The 21827-nt window shown below is 50.7% G+C and overlaps 1 protein-coding gene across 1 annotated transcript; it reads right to left on the bottom strand.

Annotated features, from left to right (window-relative positions):
- Window positions 1-6102: 6102 nt before the first annotated feature.
- Window positions 6103-12039, bottom strand: UMPS (uridine monophosphate synthetase). Its single transcript, XM_083154269.1, has 6 exons — window positions 11833-12039; window positions 10022-10175; window positions 9104-9763; window positions 8849-9024; window positions 7123-7237; window positions 6103-6610 (listed from the first exon to the last, which is right to left on the bottom strand). Exons 1-6 carry the CDS (start codon window positions 11992-11994, stop codon window positions 6435-6437), a joined length of 1443 nt encoding a protein of 480 aa, XP_083010395.1. The 5' UTR covers window positions 11995-12039; the 3' UTR covers window positions 6103-6434.
- Between the last annotated feature and the right edge of the window lie 9788 nt (window positions 12040-21827).

The raw sequence follows: 21827 nt of genomic DNA, 5'->3' as shown, positions 1-21827 counted from the left end.
CACTCGGACCACCTGCAGAGGTAGAAAGTCACCCGGTAATAAGAGACTATTACCATAGCAACCTCTTGTCTCTCTCTGTACTGCGTCGCTACAGTATCACTATAGTTCAATGGTGCCCAAACATTTTTGAAATACATCGCCCTAGCGAATCAACTTTTTTTTTTTTTTTTAGGTACTCCCAGGCAAAAAGTTTCTCATGGAGAAATACAGGTACCTATGTAATACCATTACGTAGTTAGCGTAGCGCCCCTGTCAGAATCAGCGTAGTGTTCGCACGGCCAGCGTAGTCAGTCAGAAGTAGCGTAGTGTTCACGCGGCCAGCGTAGTCCGCAACCCTGTCAGATATGTGTTCCTGAAACACCCCCACTATCCACACCAGCCCGAAGCATGGTGAGCCCCGCGAGGGGACGCGTTACGCGACCTGTTCATACTCCCACTATCCACGTCGGCCTGGAGTTGATTTTATAAAGTGTGGCGAGCCCAGCGGAATACATGTAAAGTAATCCGCATCCCCTTGCGAGGCTCGCCACACTTTATAAAATCAACTCTACGACGACGTGGATAGTGGGGGTATGAACAGGTCAGGGGAATGCTCAACGCATCCCCTCGCGGGGCTGGTGTGGATAGTGGGGGTTTGAAAAGGAGGCTCTCCTTGAAGCGGACATGGGCAAGGTTGCCATACCCTGCCGCAATAATACTGAGACACATGAGTGAGGTGCGTCTCAGACAGATGGCGTGCCTCTCCTCCAGGGCCCGCATGATCCCCTCTCCGCTGGTGTCCGCCAGCGCAGGGGATCTGCCGGTTACCGGCGCTGTGTGAGAGGCGCTCACTAGGCTTGCCATGGACGCCGGGGACAGAGCCAGGCTGCTGCGGAATCGCTATGCTAACTACGCTAGGCAGCCGTTGCGCTACACTGACAGCGTAGCTTAGCCTACACTGAAAATGTAGCGTAGCCGGGCACCGTGCTATTACACAAGTACCGAGATACAAAAACATTACTTTATCAGTTGTTTTTAGATCATCGTTAGGGTCAGTTATGTGGTAAGGGACAGATATCGCTTCTTTGTCCACTGAGTTAAGAGTTGGAATTTTCCTATTATATTGGCCATAAATAAATTGAAATTGTTATGGAGCCTTAAGCCAGGCCACCAGTACAAGTGTTCTGCAGGGAACTACAGTTTTGGAACCATTGCTATGGTGTGAAAAATTGGATTGTAAATTCCTCTCTAGGTAGAACAGAGCGCCCTCTAGTGGACCCACTTCAATCAGTTTTTAGCCAAATATATTTTGAAGGATTCACCCGACTGTACAATATTGGGTCTTTGCAGTCATGAATGATGGATACATATTACAGTGCTTGGCAGATTTAATAGTGTTTTAGTGGTTTTCAAACTTGGTCTTGACTGCACCATCATTGTCCAGGTTTTCTGGATATCCATGGCCGAGCACAGATGGTTAAATCAAATTGATTGAGGCTACTTACATCTGCTCCAGTATATCCAAGTGTGACTGAATCAGCGAATGTGTACCCAGCCCGTGCCAGTGATTCATTACTGGCGCTGTAATCCAGCCTGTTAATGTGTTATGTCAGCAGCACTTAAATACGGGCCAACACCCCAAGACTGAGCCCCCCTAAATAAAGGAGTTGTGCCCTTCAGCAAGGGTGCAAAATACAATTTTTTTTTTTTTTCAGAGATGATTATTTGATATTTATTGTGGAGGATTAAATCCTAAATTTATCCCGCAAACAGAACATTCTTCCATTGAGGACCAGCTGTCCGGTAATAATTGGCGTGTACTTGTTCCTGCAGCAGTCATCCTCTGCTCACCCCACCCAAATATCCACAAGTAATGACAGTCCTGCCCTCCTGGTGTCAGATGTGTAATCTGTGACTGTTTATTATCTTGCTCCACCTAATTGTTAAAGTGCAGCCTAGAATCTGTGCAAAGTGTTTTCTATACACACAGGAAGCACCAGGGTAAAGGCCGCTGAGATTATAACGTGAGGAGTATCAGGGAGATTCCTATAACATCAGCTGCTTTATATTTACTAGGTACAGGTGCCTTTAAAAAGGGCAACAATCTGGAACCTTTGGACTCTGCTGATTTGCGGTTACCAGAATGGGGGTGAAATGTTGTGAGTCCTGTTAGCCGCAATCTGCCGGTCCTACAGTGGAATGGATGACCGGTTTCTGCTTCTTCCTGGTGGGCTATAGTATGGGGGTCTGTAGTGTAAGTATGTGTGGATATAGCTCCTATATCTAATTAAACCGTGACCGTCCTGAAGAAGCCAGTTCATACATTATGGTATTAAACGAAACTGAAGTTATTTTTGATGAGATGCTAATTTAAGAAATCAATATGACTAATAAAATGATATGATCTTTTCTAAAGGATACTAACAAACCGGCCCAGGACATTTTCAAAATATCTTTATTCTACGACATATGGGGCATCCCCCAACAATGTGGCCGATTCAGGCCTGATTACAAGGCTGCATGCATGTGTGAGCCGTCCGCGTGGAAAAACCTAGCACGTTGAGTGACAGGCTCTGGGAGTTCGGGGGCTGTACACTGGTGTTTTCTGGGAGTCCCCTGGTAAATGCAGGCACTGGCCGGCTGTTAGGAGCAAGGGCCGCTGGCGTCATCAGCAGCCTCCTTCTCCCCACAGCCATCGCAGTACAGAGTAAGTCTTAAAGGAGATATGTTCTTACACGTTAAATCTTTCTGCAAGATCCATAGGAGACACAGGGCTGATGCTGGGGTGTAGGGTTGGAGTAGTAGCCTGGTACCAAATGGGTTAAATGTTTTGCCCAGGCTCCTCCTCCTATGTCCCGCCTCCGCCCTAAGAAGCCAGTTTTAGGTAGCGAGTCCAAGGAAGGAAGAGGTAACAATCAGCAGTCTCCGGTCACCGAGACCATAGTGTCCATTCACAACTAATGTGTGCGGCACGGCTCCCTGGCCGTGCGGGATTTCACCGTCCGGCAGGAGCCGGAGTGTGTGAAACCGGCCAAAGGGTTTGCAAGCCTGGTCGCTTCTGGGTGCGACCCGGCTTGCCTAAAGGAAAAGGGGTATTTTGCTCCATAGGAGACACATGGCTGATGCTGGTATGTCCTAAAGCAGCACCCTAAAGGTGGGGAAATGCCTGAGCTGCACTGAGAACACTGCCCAAAGACAGAGTCTTGGGAAGCAAAGGAATCTAACGCATAGAAACGCAAAAAGGTGACGACCAAATCTATTCTGCTATTGCACCACCCCGAACAGCCGATGGGCCGAGTGGAATGAGCTCTGACTCCCGCAGGAACTGGGAGAGATGAGTCCAGGTACGCCAGCCGAATGACAGAGCGAAGCCAGTATAAGCTAACCATACAGGATAAAGGGACAGATGTATACTTCCTGCTTCGCCTCATTAATATCAACAACATGTATTAACTGCCAAATACATGTCTGCCAAAGCGGGAGAGCACTAACTCCCCCCTCCGGCGATGTCCCCTCCTGGCGATAGCGCATCAGTTTACACTGATGCGCTGTCTCCTGTCTTTGGCCGGCTCGCTGCTCACGTGAGATCCCCAGAGCTAACAGCAGGGACAACGCTGTCCCTGCTGTTTAGATATTCTGGCAAAGCCAAAGCCGGCATAGGGCAGAATGGTCAGTGATGCTGACCATTCATACATTCGGCCTGCTATCATATAGAGCGCCCTTGTCATTTACCGTACGCTGGCTCCGTCATACATGGGGCAGAAGCGGTATCAGTGCACATAACGTGTGCTGATCCCACATACATCTACCCCAAAGAGAGCATCCGACTTTTGAATAGCCCTGGTACGTTTCGTATATATCCAAAGAGCCCCGACCATATCCAAGGAGGACTGCTCAGCAGAAGTCCCCGAACCACGGAATCTCCTAGTTCACATGGAACCTAGACACCACCTTAGGAAGGTGACCCGGTCGGGTTCTGAGAACTTAGAAGAAAAAAGGGTGGATTTACACAGCGCTCTGAGAGGTGACCCCTAGCAGCTTGCATTAATTGGGGATAGTCCGTATCCTCTTAGGAATTGCAGAGAACAGATATGTTAAGCTGTGTATACATGGGGCGATATTTAGCACATATCGCTGGCAATATGGTCGCTGAGCGCCCATATTGCAAGTGATTTCATATGCTATGGGTAATAAATTGACCAGCGCTTTTCCCGGCAGTCAGCTGTTTCCCCCAGGCAGTTTCTCCTTCTAACCACAGCATGTGACGGAGGGGATAAGGACAAGGCAGAGGAAGAAGCGAGCACCAAGAGCCGAGCGAGGATGCAGCGGCCGGAGCAAGGAGGAGGCTGCAGATACGAGCACTGAGGACGACCTGGAGGCACCCAGCCGGTAAAGGAGAGCGCTGAAACACGATCGGCCTGGAAGGCAGTTCACCTCCGCTTCCTTCCTTTCTCTATGGACGCGGAGGGCCGGGCACAGGCAGACTTGGTGAGAATGACCCAGCTCACTCGGCGACCCCCCCAGCCGGGACAGGAGGCACATCAGCCAGGGGGACCCCTGCATTACACCCAGAGGCCATTAGGATACCCCCCCCAAGCAGGCCGCATTAGCCCCGAGTAACTCTGCAGCGGCACCGCACCCACCCCCCACTGACTTTCCCCCGTCCTGATTGACTCTTTCTTCCCCCCCTCCCCACCATCACCCACAGCTCTCCCTACGGGAAGATGGCCTGTTGAGGCCCTCAAGATGGGCTCAGGAACTGTGCACTCAGCCATATGTAGCCCGTGTTTGCTGTGTGGGAACTGTACTGCCTCTGCTGTAACTGTGCTATCTTTGCTCATACTGTTAACCACCTGGCTGCTGCCAATGACCAGTGGTGCCACCTGGCTGCCTAGGCGCTGTGCAGCTCTGTGGGTATGTGCCCCCCTGCATGTAATGTCTTAATGTAATGCCCCCCACCACCTTACCCGTTTGATGCTGCAATGTAATCCACAACAAATTCCTAGTGTGTGCAAGCATACATGGCCAATAAAGTTGATTCTAGTCTAAAAACAACACAAGACAGGGAGCGATAACTGTGGGCTGGGTGTTGTAGATGGAATAATCAAATGTCAATTGCTGCAGATTATGAAATTGAGGATATCTCAAGAAGAAAGGGCACTTGGATCTGGCCAAGGATCTAAGGCTGAGAGTTCAACATAAAATGTTACATGCATCAAGGTGTAGCTCGTATTCTGGCAGAATAGTCGTACCTCAGGAATAATTCTACTACAATGAGACCAGAGCCGTGCACGAGATCCCAACCACTTGTTCAGAATCTCCCTTTACAAAGGATGGGAGTGAAACTAAGCACACTCCGCCATGTTGAAGGGTGACACCATCGGCCCAAAGAACTTCAAGCAAGCGCTGACACACAGGGCCTTGCGCCAGTCATCCAGAAGGAATATCCTCTGCTTTACAGAATCCAGCTGAGCCCGAGAGGAGGAAGCCAGTGGTGGGGCGCCACTAAATCAGGGGAGGGGATGACACAGCATCACGGAAAATTCCCTACAGCCCAGTGCCAGTAAAGCAGTGGGGATACGGTGTTGCTACTGGGCTACCCCACAACTGATGCTGCACGCCTACATCCCTGGTGGTCCAGTGGGAGAGCAGCCAAGAACCTGCTATCAGCATAGCCCGACTGCCCCCTGCAACGGAGCTGCCAGAAGCAAGTGTCTCCAGGAGCAGGGAGCCGCCTTACCTGTCCTTGCCATCCGGCTGTGGTGGAGGTCCCACCAGTGCCCAGGAACTGGCCGAGGTCATGCATGGTGCTGTGGCAAACAGTGCCCAGGTGAAGGAGCAGCGCTGGTGTCGGACACCCAGCATCTCTGCACAGAAAGTAAATAAATCCTAAAATAATCTCAGGCAGCCTATATGGGAAGAGGGGGGCCCTAGACTGCACACCCTGTAATGAGAGGTGCTACCTTGCCTAATGCAGCCTAACATGTAATAAAGGTGCTCTGGCTCCTGCCGGCAGCAAACGAAAAACTGGCTGCCTAGGGTGGAGGAGAAGTCTGGGCTGCCCAGAGGCAAAAGGGGGGGTAGAATATATTGTACGCACATGTCATACAGAGGACCCTGACATATTGTTTTCATGGCTTTAATGTCACGAAGTATAAGCTGGAACAGCAGAACTGAGATGATGCTTTAGGAAAGCGGAAGAGACAACAAATCCAGGCGGCGGCTTGTAGCGGACATTGTGCCGACAGCGCCAGGATCACATGTAAAGCTGGGAGGGCGGAGTGCTTTATCAATAGTCTAATGTTTTCTGTACCAGTAACAGCCATTATTCATCCTTCCCAGTACCGGATGGGGGTAGTGATCCTGGGACCAGCGCCACCTGCTGCCGCAGCTGTAGATTGTTTTGCAAAGTTCAGAGTTTAACCCTTTCCGGTTTGATGTCCATAGGAAAGCGCTCAATCTCCTCCACTGATCCTGGACAGATAGGCCTCCCACCCGGCTCTCCGGTACAGCTCGGCTGCTTCATGGCGATTGGTTGCCGACAGGATTCCACGGCCCACGATTATGATGTCAGATCCTTTGGACGCAATGACCTCATGAGGCGTACGATACTGCTGGCCTAAAGCGTCACCTGCAATGGATAACGAGGACAAACCTCAGTGAGTGACCACAAAGGAGGAATAGAGCAATTAGTTGGAGGATCACAATATATGGAGGTGCTGGTGTCTGACACTATAGATGGGCAATTTGGGGATTTTACACCAAAACACTTAGCCGACAGTTATGTTTGCAAACTCAGCCGGAGGGAAGTTGGCAGAATTATGGTGCAGGGTGGGCTAAACTTCATAATGGGAGTGACTCCAGCTACTATGGAATCAGGGACTCAAAATGACCTTTCACAGAACCTATGGCAGCAGGTAGTGAGCAACTGATGAATCATTTTCTGAGTAGACAAATGAATAAGGATATTGGAGAACACTATAAAGAAGCTGTGGTCCTGTCTCCACAAAATGCTTATAGGAGTTACCAAGACCTCTGGATAGCGGGAGTGCCAGGAGGTCATGCATCTCTGATTTCCCACGTTGCACCACACCCACCCCAGCGTGAATACTATAATGACACAACTGAATAACGTTTCCTCACCTCCTGCCTGCAGCTGGACTCCGGGGGTCAGGTGCAGATACTCCGGCCTCTCGCTCACTTTGCCCCCAGAAATAAAACCAAACACAAAGGCCGGGTGACCCTCTGCCAGCTTCACCTGAACGAGAGAGACGGGAACATTAATATCATATTCAGCATCTTTATAGAATACTACAATCCAGCATGGCCCCTCCCTCATCCAGAGTAACGCTAACAGTCATCCCCAGGAGCCCACAACCCTCGTACTTACCTTCACAAACTGCCAGCATTTCCACCCCTCGGGAACCTGCCGCCGGTGTTCTGCCGGTCGGGATGCAGGATACATCCCGCCCCATTCAGATAAAAATTGATAAAGGTCAAGAAAACACCTTATATAGCTGTATTATATGGCCCTCGTCCTCCTCTAGAACACAGCCAGATCCCATAGCTGTATTATATGGCCCTCGTCCTCCTCTAGAACACAGCCAGATCCCATAGCTGTATTATATGGCCCTCGTCCTCCTCTAGAACACAGCCAGATCCCATAGCTGTATTATATGGCCCTCGTCCTCCCCTAGAACACAGCCAGATCCCATAGCTGTATTATATGGCCCTCGTCCTCCTCTAGAACACAGCCAGATCCCATAGCTGTATTATATGGCCCTCGTCCTCCTCTAGAACACAGCCAGATCCCATAGCTGTATTATATGGCCCTCGTCCTCCTCTAGAACACAGCCAGATCCCATAGCTGTATTATATGGCCCTCGTCCTCCCCTAGAACACAGCCAGATCCCATAGCTGTATTATATGGCCCTCACTCTCCTCTAGAACACAGCCAGATCCCATAGCTGTATTATATGGCCCTCGTCCTCCTCTAGAACACAGCCAGATCCCATAGCTGTATTATATGGCCCTCGTCCTCCTCTAGAACACAGCCAGATCCCATAGCTGTATTATATGGCCCTCGTCCTCTAGAACACAGCCAGATCCCATAGCTGTATTATATGGCCCTCGTCCTCCTCTAGAACACAGCCAGATCCCATAGCTGTATTATATGGCCCTCGTCCTCCTCTAGAACACAGCCAGATCCCATAGCTGTATTATATGGCCCTCGTCCTCCTCTAGAACACAGCCAGATCCCATAGCTGTATTATATGGCCCTCGTCCTCCTCTAGAACACAGCCAGATCCCATAGCTGTGTTATATGGCCCTCGTCCTCCTCTAGAACACAGCCAGATCCCATAGCTGTATTATATGGCCCTCGTCCTCCTCTAGAACACAGCCAGATCCCATAGCTGTATTATATGGCCCTCGTCCTCCCCTAGAACACAGCCAGATCCCATAGCTGTATTATATGGCCCTCGTCCTCCCCTAGAACACAGCCAGATCCCATAGCTGTATTATATGACCCTCACTCTCCTCTAGAACACAGCCAGATCCCATAAGACTCATTGGGATGTGACCAGCTGCTGCTATGTGCAACAACCAGAAGAGGACACACGTTCCTTGGTTACCAGTAACCAATCAGCATAGCCTCTGTATTGTATTCCAGTATTATATTGAGGCATGGTGACTGTGCCTCACCCCCTACTGCTGCAGCACGGATGAGGGTGGACTATACAGTAAGGAACAGCTGGCCACACTAGTTCCTTACTGTATAGGTTCTGTTCTATACTTCATCATTTTACAGTCCACACAAAGTCTGCCATCAGAGTAAGCAGCCTGGAACCATCCACCCCTCTCTACATACCGCCGACTTCGTGTATTCTCCAGTCGCCAGAGAACCCTGAGAACTCATCTCTGCGATCACCAGGCAGCCTCTGCCCAAAGCTTCGCCAACCTCTTGCAGCCCTTGTACCACCCCTGGGCCAGGCACCGCATGGGCATTCACCACGTCCGCCCAAGAAGAGATTCTGTAGATGCCACCTGGAGGAAACAAGGAAGACTCAGAAAACCAAGCCCGCACAGGAATATCGGGTACAAAGCATTAATGAAGGATAATTACCTTTGTACTGGGACTTCACAGTGCTCCCAATGTCAGCAAACTTCCGATCCTCAAATAGAAGGAAGTCGTGTTGGTCTGCGAGGCCTCGGAGTTTGGAGGCGACATCGGGGGTGAAGTCCGATAAAATGTCCACGTGGGTCTTTAGCATACATATAGAAGGTCCCAGCTCTGCCGCCAGCTGGAGCAGATCTGCAGAGTCTGTGACATCCGCGGACACGCACAGATTACTCTCCTTCCTCTCCATAATGGCGAGGAGACGCTTTGCCAGCGGGTGAGTGTCCGGGAGGGCAGCGCGGGAGGAGTAGCTGATGGCTGTGCTAGGCTTCCTGAGCGTGAGTGCTGCTGGATCAGTGACCTTATTCTCTAGGATGAAGCGCCTCACGTTCTCCACCATCTCCGCCTCCACCTTCCCCAGACGGTGCAGAACTGTGAGGAGCTGTGTCAGGGTGCAGATGGAGTGCAGTCTGATACCATTCTCAGCCAACCGCTCCGTGCCACCCTGCTCGCGATCCACCAAGACGATGGCATCAGACACCTGGAGACCCTCTTTCCGCAGGACCTCTACCGTCTCCAGGACACTAGACCCACTGGTCACCACATCCTCAATGATCAGACAGGTCTCTCCAGGGGTGATTATTCCTTCAACCAGACGTTTGGTTCCTGTAACATAGAATAGAACAAAGGTTAAAGGTGGATTTTTGCGCATCCAGGATACATGCATCTATAGCTCTGGGCGGCATCGGATATTTGATAGCAGCTTATATAAGTGATGGCCTGTAGGGGGCAGCATTGTTGGGGCACACACAGAAGTCAGCTTGGGTGCAGGTTAAAGTGCAGCCTATCATACACCTGGCCTGTGACCTAGGATTAGCACGCACCGCTCACAGGATAACATTATCCGCCACAGGTTCAACGCACCATAGTCTTTGGCTTCCTTCCTGCGGATTAGCATTGGCAGGAGGTGGGCAGAGCAGACAATGGTGGCCAGGGGAAGAGCGGTGTAGGGGACCCCACAGACTGAGTGGTACTGGAGCCCGGCATTCTTGGCTGTGCAGTACAGAAGATCAGCAACCTGCAGAGGGATATAACGAGAGAATGATCAGACAACTATTATATTAAATATAATACTTTATGACTTATAAAAAAAAAAAAAAAAAAAAGAATTTTCTAACATGGAAGGTTTTAGTAAACATCGATACCATCGATCAGTGATCTATAAGTATAAACAGCACCTTATGACGACTTGCACCTTTTTGCACAAGCACTTTCTCCGTTAATAATGAGCACAAAGCACTTTTCTCTGTATGTATTTGAACATAGAAATGATGCAATGTCTCTCTTTACTTAGATCACAAGTATAAACGGAGTGAAGCGCATAAAACCCGGTATTTCCGGGTAGATGGAACGCACCACCATCTTGGATGGCCGTACTGCGCATGCGCAGCCGGCGGAACACACAAGCCGGAGTCTGTGAAACGCACGGCCATCTTGGAACGCCGGACTGCGCATGTGCAGCCGGCGTCAGGTGCATTGAGTGATCGCAATCACTGTGACGATAAATACAGCCTTCCCACAGTCCAGGATAGGCGCTATTGAAAAAGGTGAAAACCGAAACGCGTTTAGCGTTACTGGACTTCTGTGGACCCTCACTGTGGACTGCCTGGCTACTCTTTGGTTTCCGGAGTCTGACCTTTCCGGAGGGTCAGTGAATTCCATCAAGCCCTGGGAATCAGAAGCTGCACGGAGTTCCAGTCTGCCTTGTGGGACACTATTCATATGCTTTTACCCTATCTTCTATATGTGAGTGTAAACCCCTAATAAAACCCCCTTTTTGTGTACAATCTGCACTATTTTTTTGCTTTTCTCTGCATTCATTCCATGTTCAATTGCTGTGGAATCAGGAGGAGCTGTATTGCCAGTGGGATACACATGAATACGCATATACCAACTAGTAAAGTGTGAGTTTAAAACTATTCCACATCTTGCTTACCAGTGTATAACAATCTGCACTAAATTCTGTTATATCTCTCCTTGGAATTATGCATGTAAATTGGGCTGCATAAAACCGAGGTTGTTTCCACAGAATATAAAACGTGGATTTGAGGATTCGAATTTACTGCCTTAAAGGGATAGTACCATTTTCTTATTTACACATGGTGTATATGGGGAGCGCTTTACTGATTTTGTGCATTCTCTCTATGCTATATCTGTATCTTTTGGAGTGAATTGGATGTCACTTTTTTGCACTATATCTTAAGCTGCACCTTATATACTTGTGCGCAGTGCGCACCAATTGTTATTTCTCAAAAATTGTATTATATGCGATGACTGCTACTGTATACATGCAGCATACAACACCCTTGTACCACCCCCCCAATCAAGACCACCCCACCAAACTGCCTTGCTGACATCCCACCCACCAACACTGCTGACACCCCTCGTCATATCTAAAGCTCCCCCCCCCCCCCCCCCATAACACCCCCTCACAAGACCTCCCTCCCTTCCCCGTTTCCAGCAGCAATCTTCCATTGAGGCCACCTCTCCTCCAACTCACACCCCCCCCCCCCTCAGAGTGTCCCCAACAAATCAGATACCCCCACCCCCAGTTCAATCAATTCCCTCTCCTACACTTAGATACCCCATCCTCCCATTACTCCTTCAGGAGACCAGAGACCCCCCCCCCCCCCAATCCTGCCGAGCTCACACTCAGAGACCCCCCACTCCCGCACCTGGATAAGCAGCGCCGGGTGGGACACGATCACCCTCAGGTCGAAGTACACCGGTGAGGTAATGCCGCTCTTCAGCGTGAAGCAGCCGAATTTCACCGCCTGGACCCGATGCAGCTGCTCAGCCAGAGCCTCCACTGCAGCGCCTACATCCTGAGCCTCCATGGCAGACACGTGTGGCGCACACCGATGACGTCACGTCTCTCTGCCCGCCAATGGCACTAACTAGGGGGAGCTCGAACACCGTACGAGACCCTTCAGCCCAAGGACTCCGACAAAATGGCGCTACACAGGCTAAAAATGGGAGATTTATACAGTAATAGCAAACTATATTGGTCAAATGTCACTTCAGTGTCCGGCTCAGATAAAACCCCGGTGATTATAGTGTATGGTGGGTTCTTCCTCATCTTTGTGGCCACCGCTTAGGCTACGCCACCCTGTGTCTGCGCCATCATGTATTACCTTTAGTAAAGTTGTGGCAAACGGAGCAGAGCGAGCCACTGAGCCCAAAGTGCGGCGAGTGAAGCGAGCCCAGCGGGGTCATCTATTAGAATGAACTTAGGTCTACAGTCATTAGGTCGACCCCACTAGGTCGACTGGCAGGAAGGTCAACCTGACTTAAGGTCGATATGGGCCAAGGTCGACATGACTTAATGTCGAATTTGCATAAAGGTCGACATGAGGAAGGTCGACTGGTCATAAGGTCGACATGGGTTTTCCACTGGGTTTTTTTTATCCGAATGTCGACACAGTCGACATGGACACAGTTGGCAATGAGAATCGGACCCTCGCATCGCTCGCAATGCTTCGGGCACAGTGGCTCGCTTCGCTCGCCACAGCTTTAATAACCTCCTCCACGCCCTAGTGGATGGTAGGGCATGAAATACCGCCTGTCGGCATATGTCGGCTAAAAAAACTGTGAAAAACCCCATGTCGACCTTATGACCAGTCGACCTTCCTCATGTCGACCTTTATGCAAATTCGACCTTAAGTCATGTCGACCTTGGCCCATGTCGACCTTAAGTCAGGTTGACCTTCCTGCCAGTCGACCTAGTGGGGTCGACCTAATGACTGTAGACCTAAGTTCATTCTAATAGATGACCGCTTCCCCACATGTGAGATATTGCATGCAATCATTCAATTTCGGCCACATCGCTGTTAAATGTTGCGTCGATAGATATTATGTGCACATAACCACATGCGATTGCTGGCGGAGGGGGAGCGGGGACCAGAGTGTTGGCGGCATTGGTGGAGCGGGCACTTGAGCGCTGGAGGAGAGGAGATCTGAGCGCTGGCGGCAGCGGAGCTAGTACCTGAGCGTTGGCGGCTGTGGACTGGAGCGGTGGAGCCTGAAAGACCTGTGAAGGAGTGCTTTCAGATGGCGGTGCTTAGCAGCGGCAGAAGATGAATTTGAAACACTGGGCGGTGTTTCAAATTAATCTGCTACCGCTGCCGAGCCCCACCACCTGAAAGCACTCCTTCACAAGTCTTTCAGGCTCCACCGCTCTGGTCTCCCCGCTCCACAGCCGCCAGCACTCAGGTGCCCGCTCCACCGCCACCCCTCTTCTAGCACCCAATGTCTCATCGCAGATGGCTAAAAGTGTAACTGAACATTTTGCCAGGTCCTCTAGGTCATTTCCTTGAAGAGATATTTCATGGTGTATCTGAACGCAGTTTCACATATAGCCATGTAAAAATTTGTTGTCAATATATAGATTTGTTCAATTAACTTATTATAGACGACCCATGTAGTGGGGAGGAGAAGATGAAATCCTGAGCATATTTTTTCACCACGTCCCCCAATGTGCGCGATTCCCCAGTCAGCAGCGGAATACCCAGAACTGATATACTGTATCTGGAGAACTTTAAATTGTTTATTAGATTTATTTCTAACTATAACATTCTCCTCCTTTGTCCATGTCTGTGAAGGAACAAATAAATGCTTACGATCATTAAAATAATTTAATTAAAAGAAATGACATATATTAGTGCTCACAAAGTACAAACTACCATGTTACAGGCTGTGTTTGAAAAATGACAGGAACATATTGGGTCATACTTTATCTCTCTCTCTCTCTCTCCAAATACATCTGCCCCTTTATGTGAAGTGCATCCTTTCACTTCAGGGAAACGGTTTCCATAACACACATTGGCGTAGCAACAGTCCCAGCAGACCCCGCAGTGGCTTGGAGATGCTGTGTGGCTTGTGGGGTAAAGGTGGCCATACATCAGAAAGATATTGTACCCAATCATACAATCTCAATTGATTGTAAGATGGATTGTATGCAGATTGTGTGCATATCTTGTGTACACAATCATGCAGCAGATGGATTGTATAACTGATTGTATGATGGATTGTGTGTAGATTGTGTGTCCAAAAACCACCAAGGACTGCCGGGGATTTCAAGGGAAATTGTACACAATCATGAGCGCAATCGATCTTAAGATCGATCTTTCTGATGTATGGCCAGCTTAACTGTCACCATGATGCTGACAGAGCAGCAGCACTGTGGGAAAGTTGGCCCTCCCAAAATGGCCAGAACCTCAAAGGAGACAGTTATTAATGATGCTAGAGAAGGCGGTGGCCATTTTGAGAGGAAAACTTTCAATAGTATGAAGGGGGCAGGCGCAAACAGCGGAAACCATTGGGGTGTCAGACCTATGATGGTGGTGGCGGGGGTGAGGAATTTCCTGACACAGAGCAGAACCCCCTGACAATGAGCAGGACCTATGGTGAGGGGGGGCGCCACAAAGTTTAGTGTCAGGGGGTGCAAACTTTGCAGTTACACTATTGACAACACAGATCGTTCCACACATTGTTTAATTACATGACACTTAATATAAACATTTCTATCACTTATTTATCCCTGGGGGGTGAGAAAAGAGAACACGGAATAACTATTTGGTACAGTCATTATGGCTCTTAATAAAACAGACATTGTAGGCTACAGTCCTGACCCACTCTTCATATTAATGTGATATATATATTTCATACAATCTCCCACGTGGATTATTGTACAGCAACTACAAGCTGAGCTTCCACCCTTCTGGGTGTAGTACAATAGGTCTACATCAAAAACATCTACAGTCAATAGTTTGACACAATATGGACGATGTGGAAAAGGTCGGCTTTGTCAAATGACCGACAGAAAAAAGGTCAACACAATTTTTTGTTTTTCCATTACAGCCCCCTTTAATGTTCGCCTAAAAAAGGGGGAGGGGGTTTAGGCACTAACTGGGATAGATAGGGTTAGGTTGTGCGGGCTGGGCGAGGTACTAAGGCTAGGCTGTGCGGGGGTGGGGTACTAAGGCTAGGCTGTGCTGGGGTACTAAGGCTAGGCTGTGCAGGGGGTGGGGTATTAAGGCTAGGCTGTGCTGGGGTATTAAGGTTAGGCTGTGCGGGGGTGGGGTATTAAGTATTAAGTACCATCAGTAGGTAATTAATGCAGATTGGAACGATATATCGGCCTTATCGCTCAGTGTGTATTCTCCCGTATGTCACTCCCTGGGTCGCTGTGTAGGGTGTGCTGCATGCCCAATGGGACGACACAGGGAATTACGGCATGCATTTCAAATGCTGTGGGCAACAATACATGGCCCCATCGTCCACCACATCATGCCGCCACTGGGCACACACATTGGGGCTTATTCTGGTTGAGTCCACCAAACCCCACCTTGCAAATTCTCCCATTTGCAAGGCAAATTTACACAGTAACATGTATTTGCAGTCTGGTGGGATCCGTCCCCATCATTCGATGGTGACCGATGGCAACCTCACAGATGCATGTCTGCTCGGGGGGAAGTAGGCAGCCAGCTGGCATCCGGTGATGTCAGCTGGCCGCCCCCCGCCTGTCCGTCATTCCTCATGACATGTTGGGCGTTCCCATATGGCCACACACAACAATCGCACGCACATAGAAGAAACATCGGTCCCTGTGCGAACAAGCGTCACTAGCGAACGGACCTGAATGAGGTCCATTGTGCAGTGTGCAGCCAGCATTGCACAGACACCTGTGGGAAATGCATTGTAAGAAGGTGAATACATATTATACCAGAAAACTAATATTAATCTTCCCTGTATTACATATAGCAGAACCGAACACACAAAACACATACAACAAGGAATTATTTAGTGTCTCTGTTAGGGATACATTTAGATGGGAGTTCTATTGTAGATGGGAGGTTGCCCATAGCAACCAATCAGATCTATTCTCTTCTAAAAGGTGCTAAATTAGTACTTACGAGTGGAATGAAATAAGTGGTATGTCCTTATATTAAGGAGTAGTGTGCGGTCAGGAATTGGACCCCTCTGTGTCTGGCCGCTGGCTGTGTACTGTCTCTGGTAGCGGAGGAGTAGTGTGCGGTCAGGAATTGGGCCCCTCTGTGTCTGTCCGCTGGCTGTGTACTGTCTCCGGTAGTGGAGGAGCAGTGTGCGGTCAGGAATCGGGTCCCTCTGTGTCTGGCCGCTGGCTGTGTGCTGTCTCCGGTAGTGGAGGAGTAGTGAGCGGTCAGGAATCGGGTCCCTCTGTGTTTGGCCGCTGGCTGTGTGCTGTCTCCGGTAGCGGAGGAGTAGTGTGCGGTCAGGAATCGGGCCCCTCTGTGTCTGTCCGCTGGCTGTGTACTGTCTCCGGTAGTGGAGGAGTAGTGTGTGGTCAGGAATTGGGCCCCTCTGTGTCTGTCCGCTGGCTGTGTACTGTCTCCGGTAGTGGAGGAGCAGTGTGCGGTCAGGAATCGGGTCCCTCTGTGTCTGGCCGCTGGCTGTGTGCTGTCTCCGGTAGTGGAGGAGTAGTGAGCGGTCAGGAATCGGGTCCCTCTGTGTTTGGCCGCTGGCTGTGTGCTGTTTCCGGTAGCGGAGGAGTAGTGTGCGGTCAGGAATCGGGTCCCTCTGTGTTTGGCCGCTGGCTGTGTGCTGTCTCCGGTAGTGGAGGAGTAGTGAGCGGTCAGGAATCGGGCCCCTCTGTGTCTGGCCGCTGGCTGTGTACTGTCTCCGGTAGCGGAGGAGTAGTGTGCGGTCAGGAATCGGGTCCCTCTGTGTCTGGCCGCTGGCTGTGTACTGTCTCCGGTAGCGGAGGAGTAGTGTGCGGTCAGGAATCGGGACCCTCTGTGTCTGGCCACTGGCTGTGTACTGTCTCCGGTAGCGGAGGACTAGTGTGCGGTCAGGAATCGGTCCCTCTGTGTCTGGCCGCTGGCTGTGTGCTGTCTCCGGTAGCGGAGGATTAGTGTGCGGTCAGGAATCGTGTCCCTCTGTGTCTGGCCGCTGGCTGTGTACTGTCTCCGGTAGCGGAGGAGTAGTGTGCGGTCAGGAATCAGGCCCCTCTGTGTCTGTCCACTGGCTGTGTCCTGTCTCCGGTAGCGGAGGAGTAGTGTGCGGTCAGGAATCGGGCCCCTCTGTGTCTGGTCGCTGGCTGTGTCCTGTCTCCGGTAGCGGAGGTGTAGTGTGTGGTCAGGAATCGGGCCCCTCTGTGTCTGGCCGCTGGCTGTGTACTGTCTCCAGTAGCGGAGGAGTAGTGTGCGGTCAGGAATCAGGCCCCTCTGTGTCTGTCCACTGGCTGTGTCCTGTCTCCGGTAGCGGAGGAGTAGTGTGCGGTCAGGAATCGGGCCCCTCTGTGTCTGGCCGCTGGCTTTGTGCTAACTCCAGTAGCGGAGGAGTGGTGTGCAGTCAGGAATCGGGACCCTCTGTGTCTGGTCGCTGGCTGTGTCCTGTCTCCGGTAGCGGAGGAGCAGTGTGCGGTCAGGAATCGGGCCCCTCTGTGTCTGGCCGCTGGCTTTGTGCTAACTCCAGTAGCGGAGGAGTGGTGTGCGGTCAGGAATCGGGACCCTCTGTGTCTGGCCGCTGGCTGTGTGCTGTCTCCGGTAGAGGAGTACTGTGCGGTCAGGAATCGGGCCCCTCTGTGTCTGTCCGCTGGCTGTGTACTGTCTCCGGTAGCGGAGGAGTAGTGTGCGGCCAGGAATCGGGTCCCTCTGTGTCTGGCCGCTGGCTGTGTACCGACTCCGGTAGCGGAGGAGTAGTGTGCCGTCAGGAATCGGATCCCTCTTTTTCTGGCCGCTGGCTGTGTACTGTCTCCGGTAGCGGAGGAGTAGTGTGCGGTCAGGAATCGGGCCCCTCTGTGTCTGGCCGCTGGCTGTGTGCTGTCTCCGGTAGCGGAGGAGTAGTGTGCGGTCAGGAATCGGGCCCCTCTGGCTGTGTACTGTCTCCGGTAGTGGAGGAGTAGTGTGTGGTCAGGAATCGGGTCCCTCTGTGTCTGGCCGCTGGCTGCGTACAGTCTCCGGTAGCGGAGGAGTACTGTGCGGTCAGGAATCGGGTCCCTCTGTGTCTAGCCGCTGGCTGTGTACTGACTCCGGTAGCGGAGGAGTAGTGTGCGGTCAGCAATCGGGCCCCTCTGTGTCTGGCCGCTGGCTGTGTACTGTCTCCGGTAGTGGAGGAGTAGTGTGCGGTCAGGAATCGGGCCCCTCTGTGTCTGGCCGCTGGCTGTGTACTATCTCAGGGTGCCCGCTAACACCTGTAGGATTAATGCCACTGGTTCGTCCACTTGTGCCAGCGAGGGGCAGGTGAACGCTGATGTCAGAGGGCAGCCTGGGTAGATCCAACTGGATTGCCGGTCAGGCAAAATCACGTTGAGATGCTGATGACGCTGCAGAAGGAACCAGAAGTGACGCGATGTGGTTCATCTCCATGGCAACAGGAGACTTCTTCCTCCATTACCAATATTAATCTTCAGTACCCTTATGCTGGTCACACATCAGACCAACTTTCTTCCAACCATCCAACTAGTTGCTTGGATGGAATAAAAATATGGTACTGGATGGGAGCAAATGTAATATTTACTTCAGAAATTTGCTAACAGAATCTGGAAAAGGACAAAAACTGTCGCTCAGACACGGTACTGAAATTTAACCTGTTTTATTTAAACAATTTGATTGAATGTTTTTGTCCAATTTCCTGGGTTTGTGAGCACATCTGATTGTCCTTTGCTCCCATACAGTACCAGATTTTTATTCCATCCAAGCAACTAGTTGGATGGTTGGAGGAAAGTTGGTCTGATGTGCGGCCAGCATTAAAAGGTCTGCGGCGTACCCCAGGTTGGGAACCATTGATCTAGATCAGTGGTAGCCAACCCTAGCCCTCGAGAGCTACCAACAGTTCACATTTTCCAGACAACCTAGCTGCTGCACAGCTGCACTCATTAATCACTGACACATTTTAAAAGATACACAGATGGAGCTAATTAGCTCACTTGTGATTCTGTGAGGAGACCTGCAAAACATGCACTGTTGGTAGCGCTCGAGGACTAGGGTTGGCTACCCCAGATCTAGATTAGATAGAAGATAACGTCTGGTATTGGATTGGTTGCTATGGGCAAAATCTCCACTTCTAAAAACCTGCGCTTTAACCACAGTAACTAGAACAGTGTCCAGCGCAGGGAAAGACAATTCGCACCAAAGGAAGGGGCATAAACGGATGACAAACACATATGGCCGCTCGGGCTGTTATGGAACTACACATCCCAGCATGTCCTGCCAAATTGTTGCTATCAGGGAATGCTGAAACTATGGCAGGGCATGCTGGTATATGTAGTGCTACAACAGCTGGGGGGCTGCATGCTAAGCATACCGCCAAGCTCCTCCCAGGATGTAATCCCGTGTCACACTCGATGCAGCCATCAGTGTGTGACGCGACCGGCGCGGGCTCAAGCCGCCACAGAAATGATTGTGTCGGGTACATGTAACACAGAAAAGAGGGGATACAGTATTACTCGTCATTTCTGCAACCACCAAAAAAAAACCCTCTGTCTAAATGAGCATTATAAATACAATTATAAAAATAAGTTAAATGTTAACACATTTTTACCATATTTGGATTAAAAAATAAAATATATGGATGCTTAATGCAACATCACCAATAAATGATCAAAAATAAACATAAAAAATCCAATGAAAAATATAAAACATCATAAATGGAACCACTATAAGGTGAGAAATGCAGTAGTACCCCCCCCCCCCACCCTCACCACCATAAAACAACCACCTCCCACCTCAGAACACACACACAGAGAGTGCGCCAGACACAAAATGAGTGCATCAGATGCCACAGAAGGTAGAGTTACTGCTTTATGCTTCGTTTCCGTACAGATAACTAGAGGGTACAGTGCTCCGCCAAGCTTTCATCTTTCATGGTTACCTTATTGCGCACATTTTAATTGGAACAGAGAAACAGCCGGCGTATAACGCCCTGAAGCAGATTATCTAACACGACCGCTCTTACATTGCCAATATTCTCCCCATACACCTGTAATACAACAATTCTGAGATGACAGGACAAGTGCAATTCTGGCGCTAAGCTTAATAGTGGCAACGAGTTATATTTTATCTCATCTCTGCCCCCACAGAGTCCACACATCCCACAGACTGAGGAGGAAGGCTCCACGGACAGAGACACAGGGGGCTATCCTTTTACCATGCCCCCAACTAGGTGATCCCAGCGCACCCCTCAGCAACAAAGTCAGGTAGACGGGGAGCAGTATGATCTCCTGCAGCTTACTAAATTCAATAGCGTCGATCGACCAGGCCAACAGGTCATGTTTTCAGAATCTGTGAAAGCAGATGGGATAATTACTGACCCAGTAAAATAGAGTAACTGACCAGGGCATGATTAAAGATATTCAGAAAACATGACCTGTTTGGGGTAATATGAGGTTACAAGTCACCTGTTGGGGCTAGATGTGGTGGGCACAGGACTGATAACCCCTGCAGCCTTGTGCCCAAATAACCGGCCACCCCAAATGGGCTGGATTGCTGTCTGCCCACATTACCCAAGGACCTGATGCCACCTGGCATACGTCTGCACAGATTTCATTGGGTTACTCCTCTACGATCCGTTTGTTGAAGCATAATACAGTATATAGACAAACTATATTACAGGACATTTTCTCCCAAACTGATCCCACATATACCACATTTATTGTATATTGTCCATGGCTGTGCTCCTCACCCTCAGTCCTCCTGGCACCCTCCTTAGGAGTAGATAGTCCCACCTGTAGATCTATTGTGTCAGTCAATTAACACACCTGTGCCCCAGCTAGGTGATCTGGAAAACATGCACTGTTAGGGTTCCATCAGGACGGGGTTGGAGAAACAGTGATCGATGCTGCTAATTCTGAGTCAGCCGCAGTGTCAGTCGGTGCATGTGTCCCAGTCGCACAGTGATAGCGCCCGACTGTCAGCGCTTAGACGCAATGCAGAACTGGACGCAGGCGTCTGTGCATTTCCGTAGGCCTTGATAGATGAAAGGTCGACAGAGGGTACGATCGGCCGGTACAAAATGTTGACAGGGTCAAAATTACAATGGTCGACAATTTCATGTTGTGGTGAAATCATGTATATTTCATATTGTATGAACAGTACACAGGCTCGGCGCCACCACTAGGCAGTGTTAGGCCTTTGCCTAGGGCGCCGGACACTGGGGGGCGGTAGTTGGGAGCAGAGACCCCCAGATGGAGGTGAGCGAGAAGCAAAGCTGGGGCAGGGAAGTCCTCCTGGAGGACAATGCTGCGATTGGGTGAGTTTGACCGCAGGTTCAGAGAGAGCTCCATTCCATTGCATCGCAACCTATCCCCCCCGGATCAGTGCGCCGGCCGCATCGCACACCCCGCCCCCCGGAGCAGCATGGTAGCTGTATCCCCCCCTGGATCAGCATGCCGGCCGCATCGCACCCCCAGGCCCCCGAAGCAGCACGGCGGCCGTATACCCCCCCTCTAGATCAGCGCGCCGGCCGCATCACAACTCCCCCACCCCCCCGGAGCAGCACGGCGGCCGTATTCCCCCCCCCCCTCTAGATCAGCGCACCGGCCGCATTACAACCACCCCACCCCCGGAGCAGCACGGCGCCCGTATTCCCCCCCCCCTCTAGATCAGTGCGCCAGCCGCATCACAACCACCCCACCCCCCCGAAGCAGCACGGCGGCCGTATACCCCCCCTCTAGATCAGCGCGCCGGCCGCA

The sequence above is a fragment of the Crinia signifera genome, chromosome 7, assembly GCF_055691185.1.
Source record: "Crinia signifera chromosome 7, ASM5569118v1, whole genome shotgun sequence".
In the NCBI taxonomy this organism is placed as follows: Eukaryota; Metazoa; Chordata; class Amphibia; order Anura; family Myobatrachidae; genus Crinia; species Crinia signifera.
This window is presented reverse-complemented; position numbering and strand designations above follow the sequence as displayed.

Excerpts from the sequence above, each read along its gene's own strand:
- UMPS (XM_083154269.1), bottom strand. The coding sequence starts at position 11,994 with ATGGAGGCTCAGGATGTAGGCGCTGCAGTGGAGGCTCTGGCTGAGCAG. Across the intron at positions 9,764-10,021 it reads GAAGGAAGCCAAAGACTATG|GAACCAAACGTCTGGTTGAA; the intron begins GTGCGTTGAACC and ends TCTATGTTACAG. Across the intron at positions 9,025-9,103 it reads TGTGAAGTCCCAGTACAAAG|GTGGCATCTACAGAATCTCT; the intron begins GTAATTATCCTT and ends TGTTTCCTCCAG.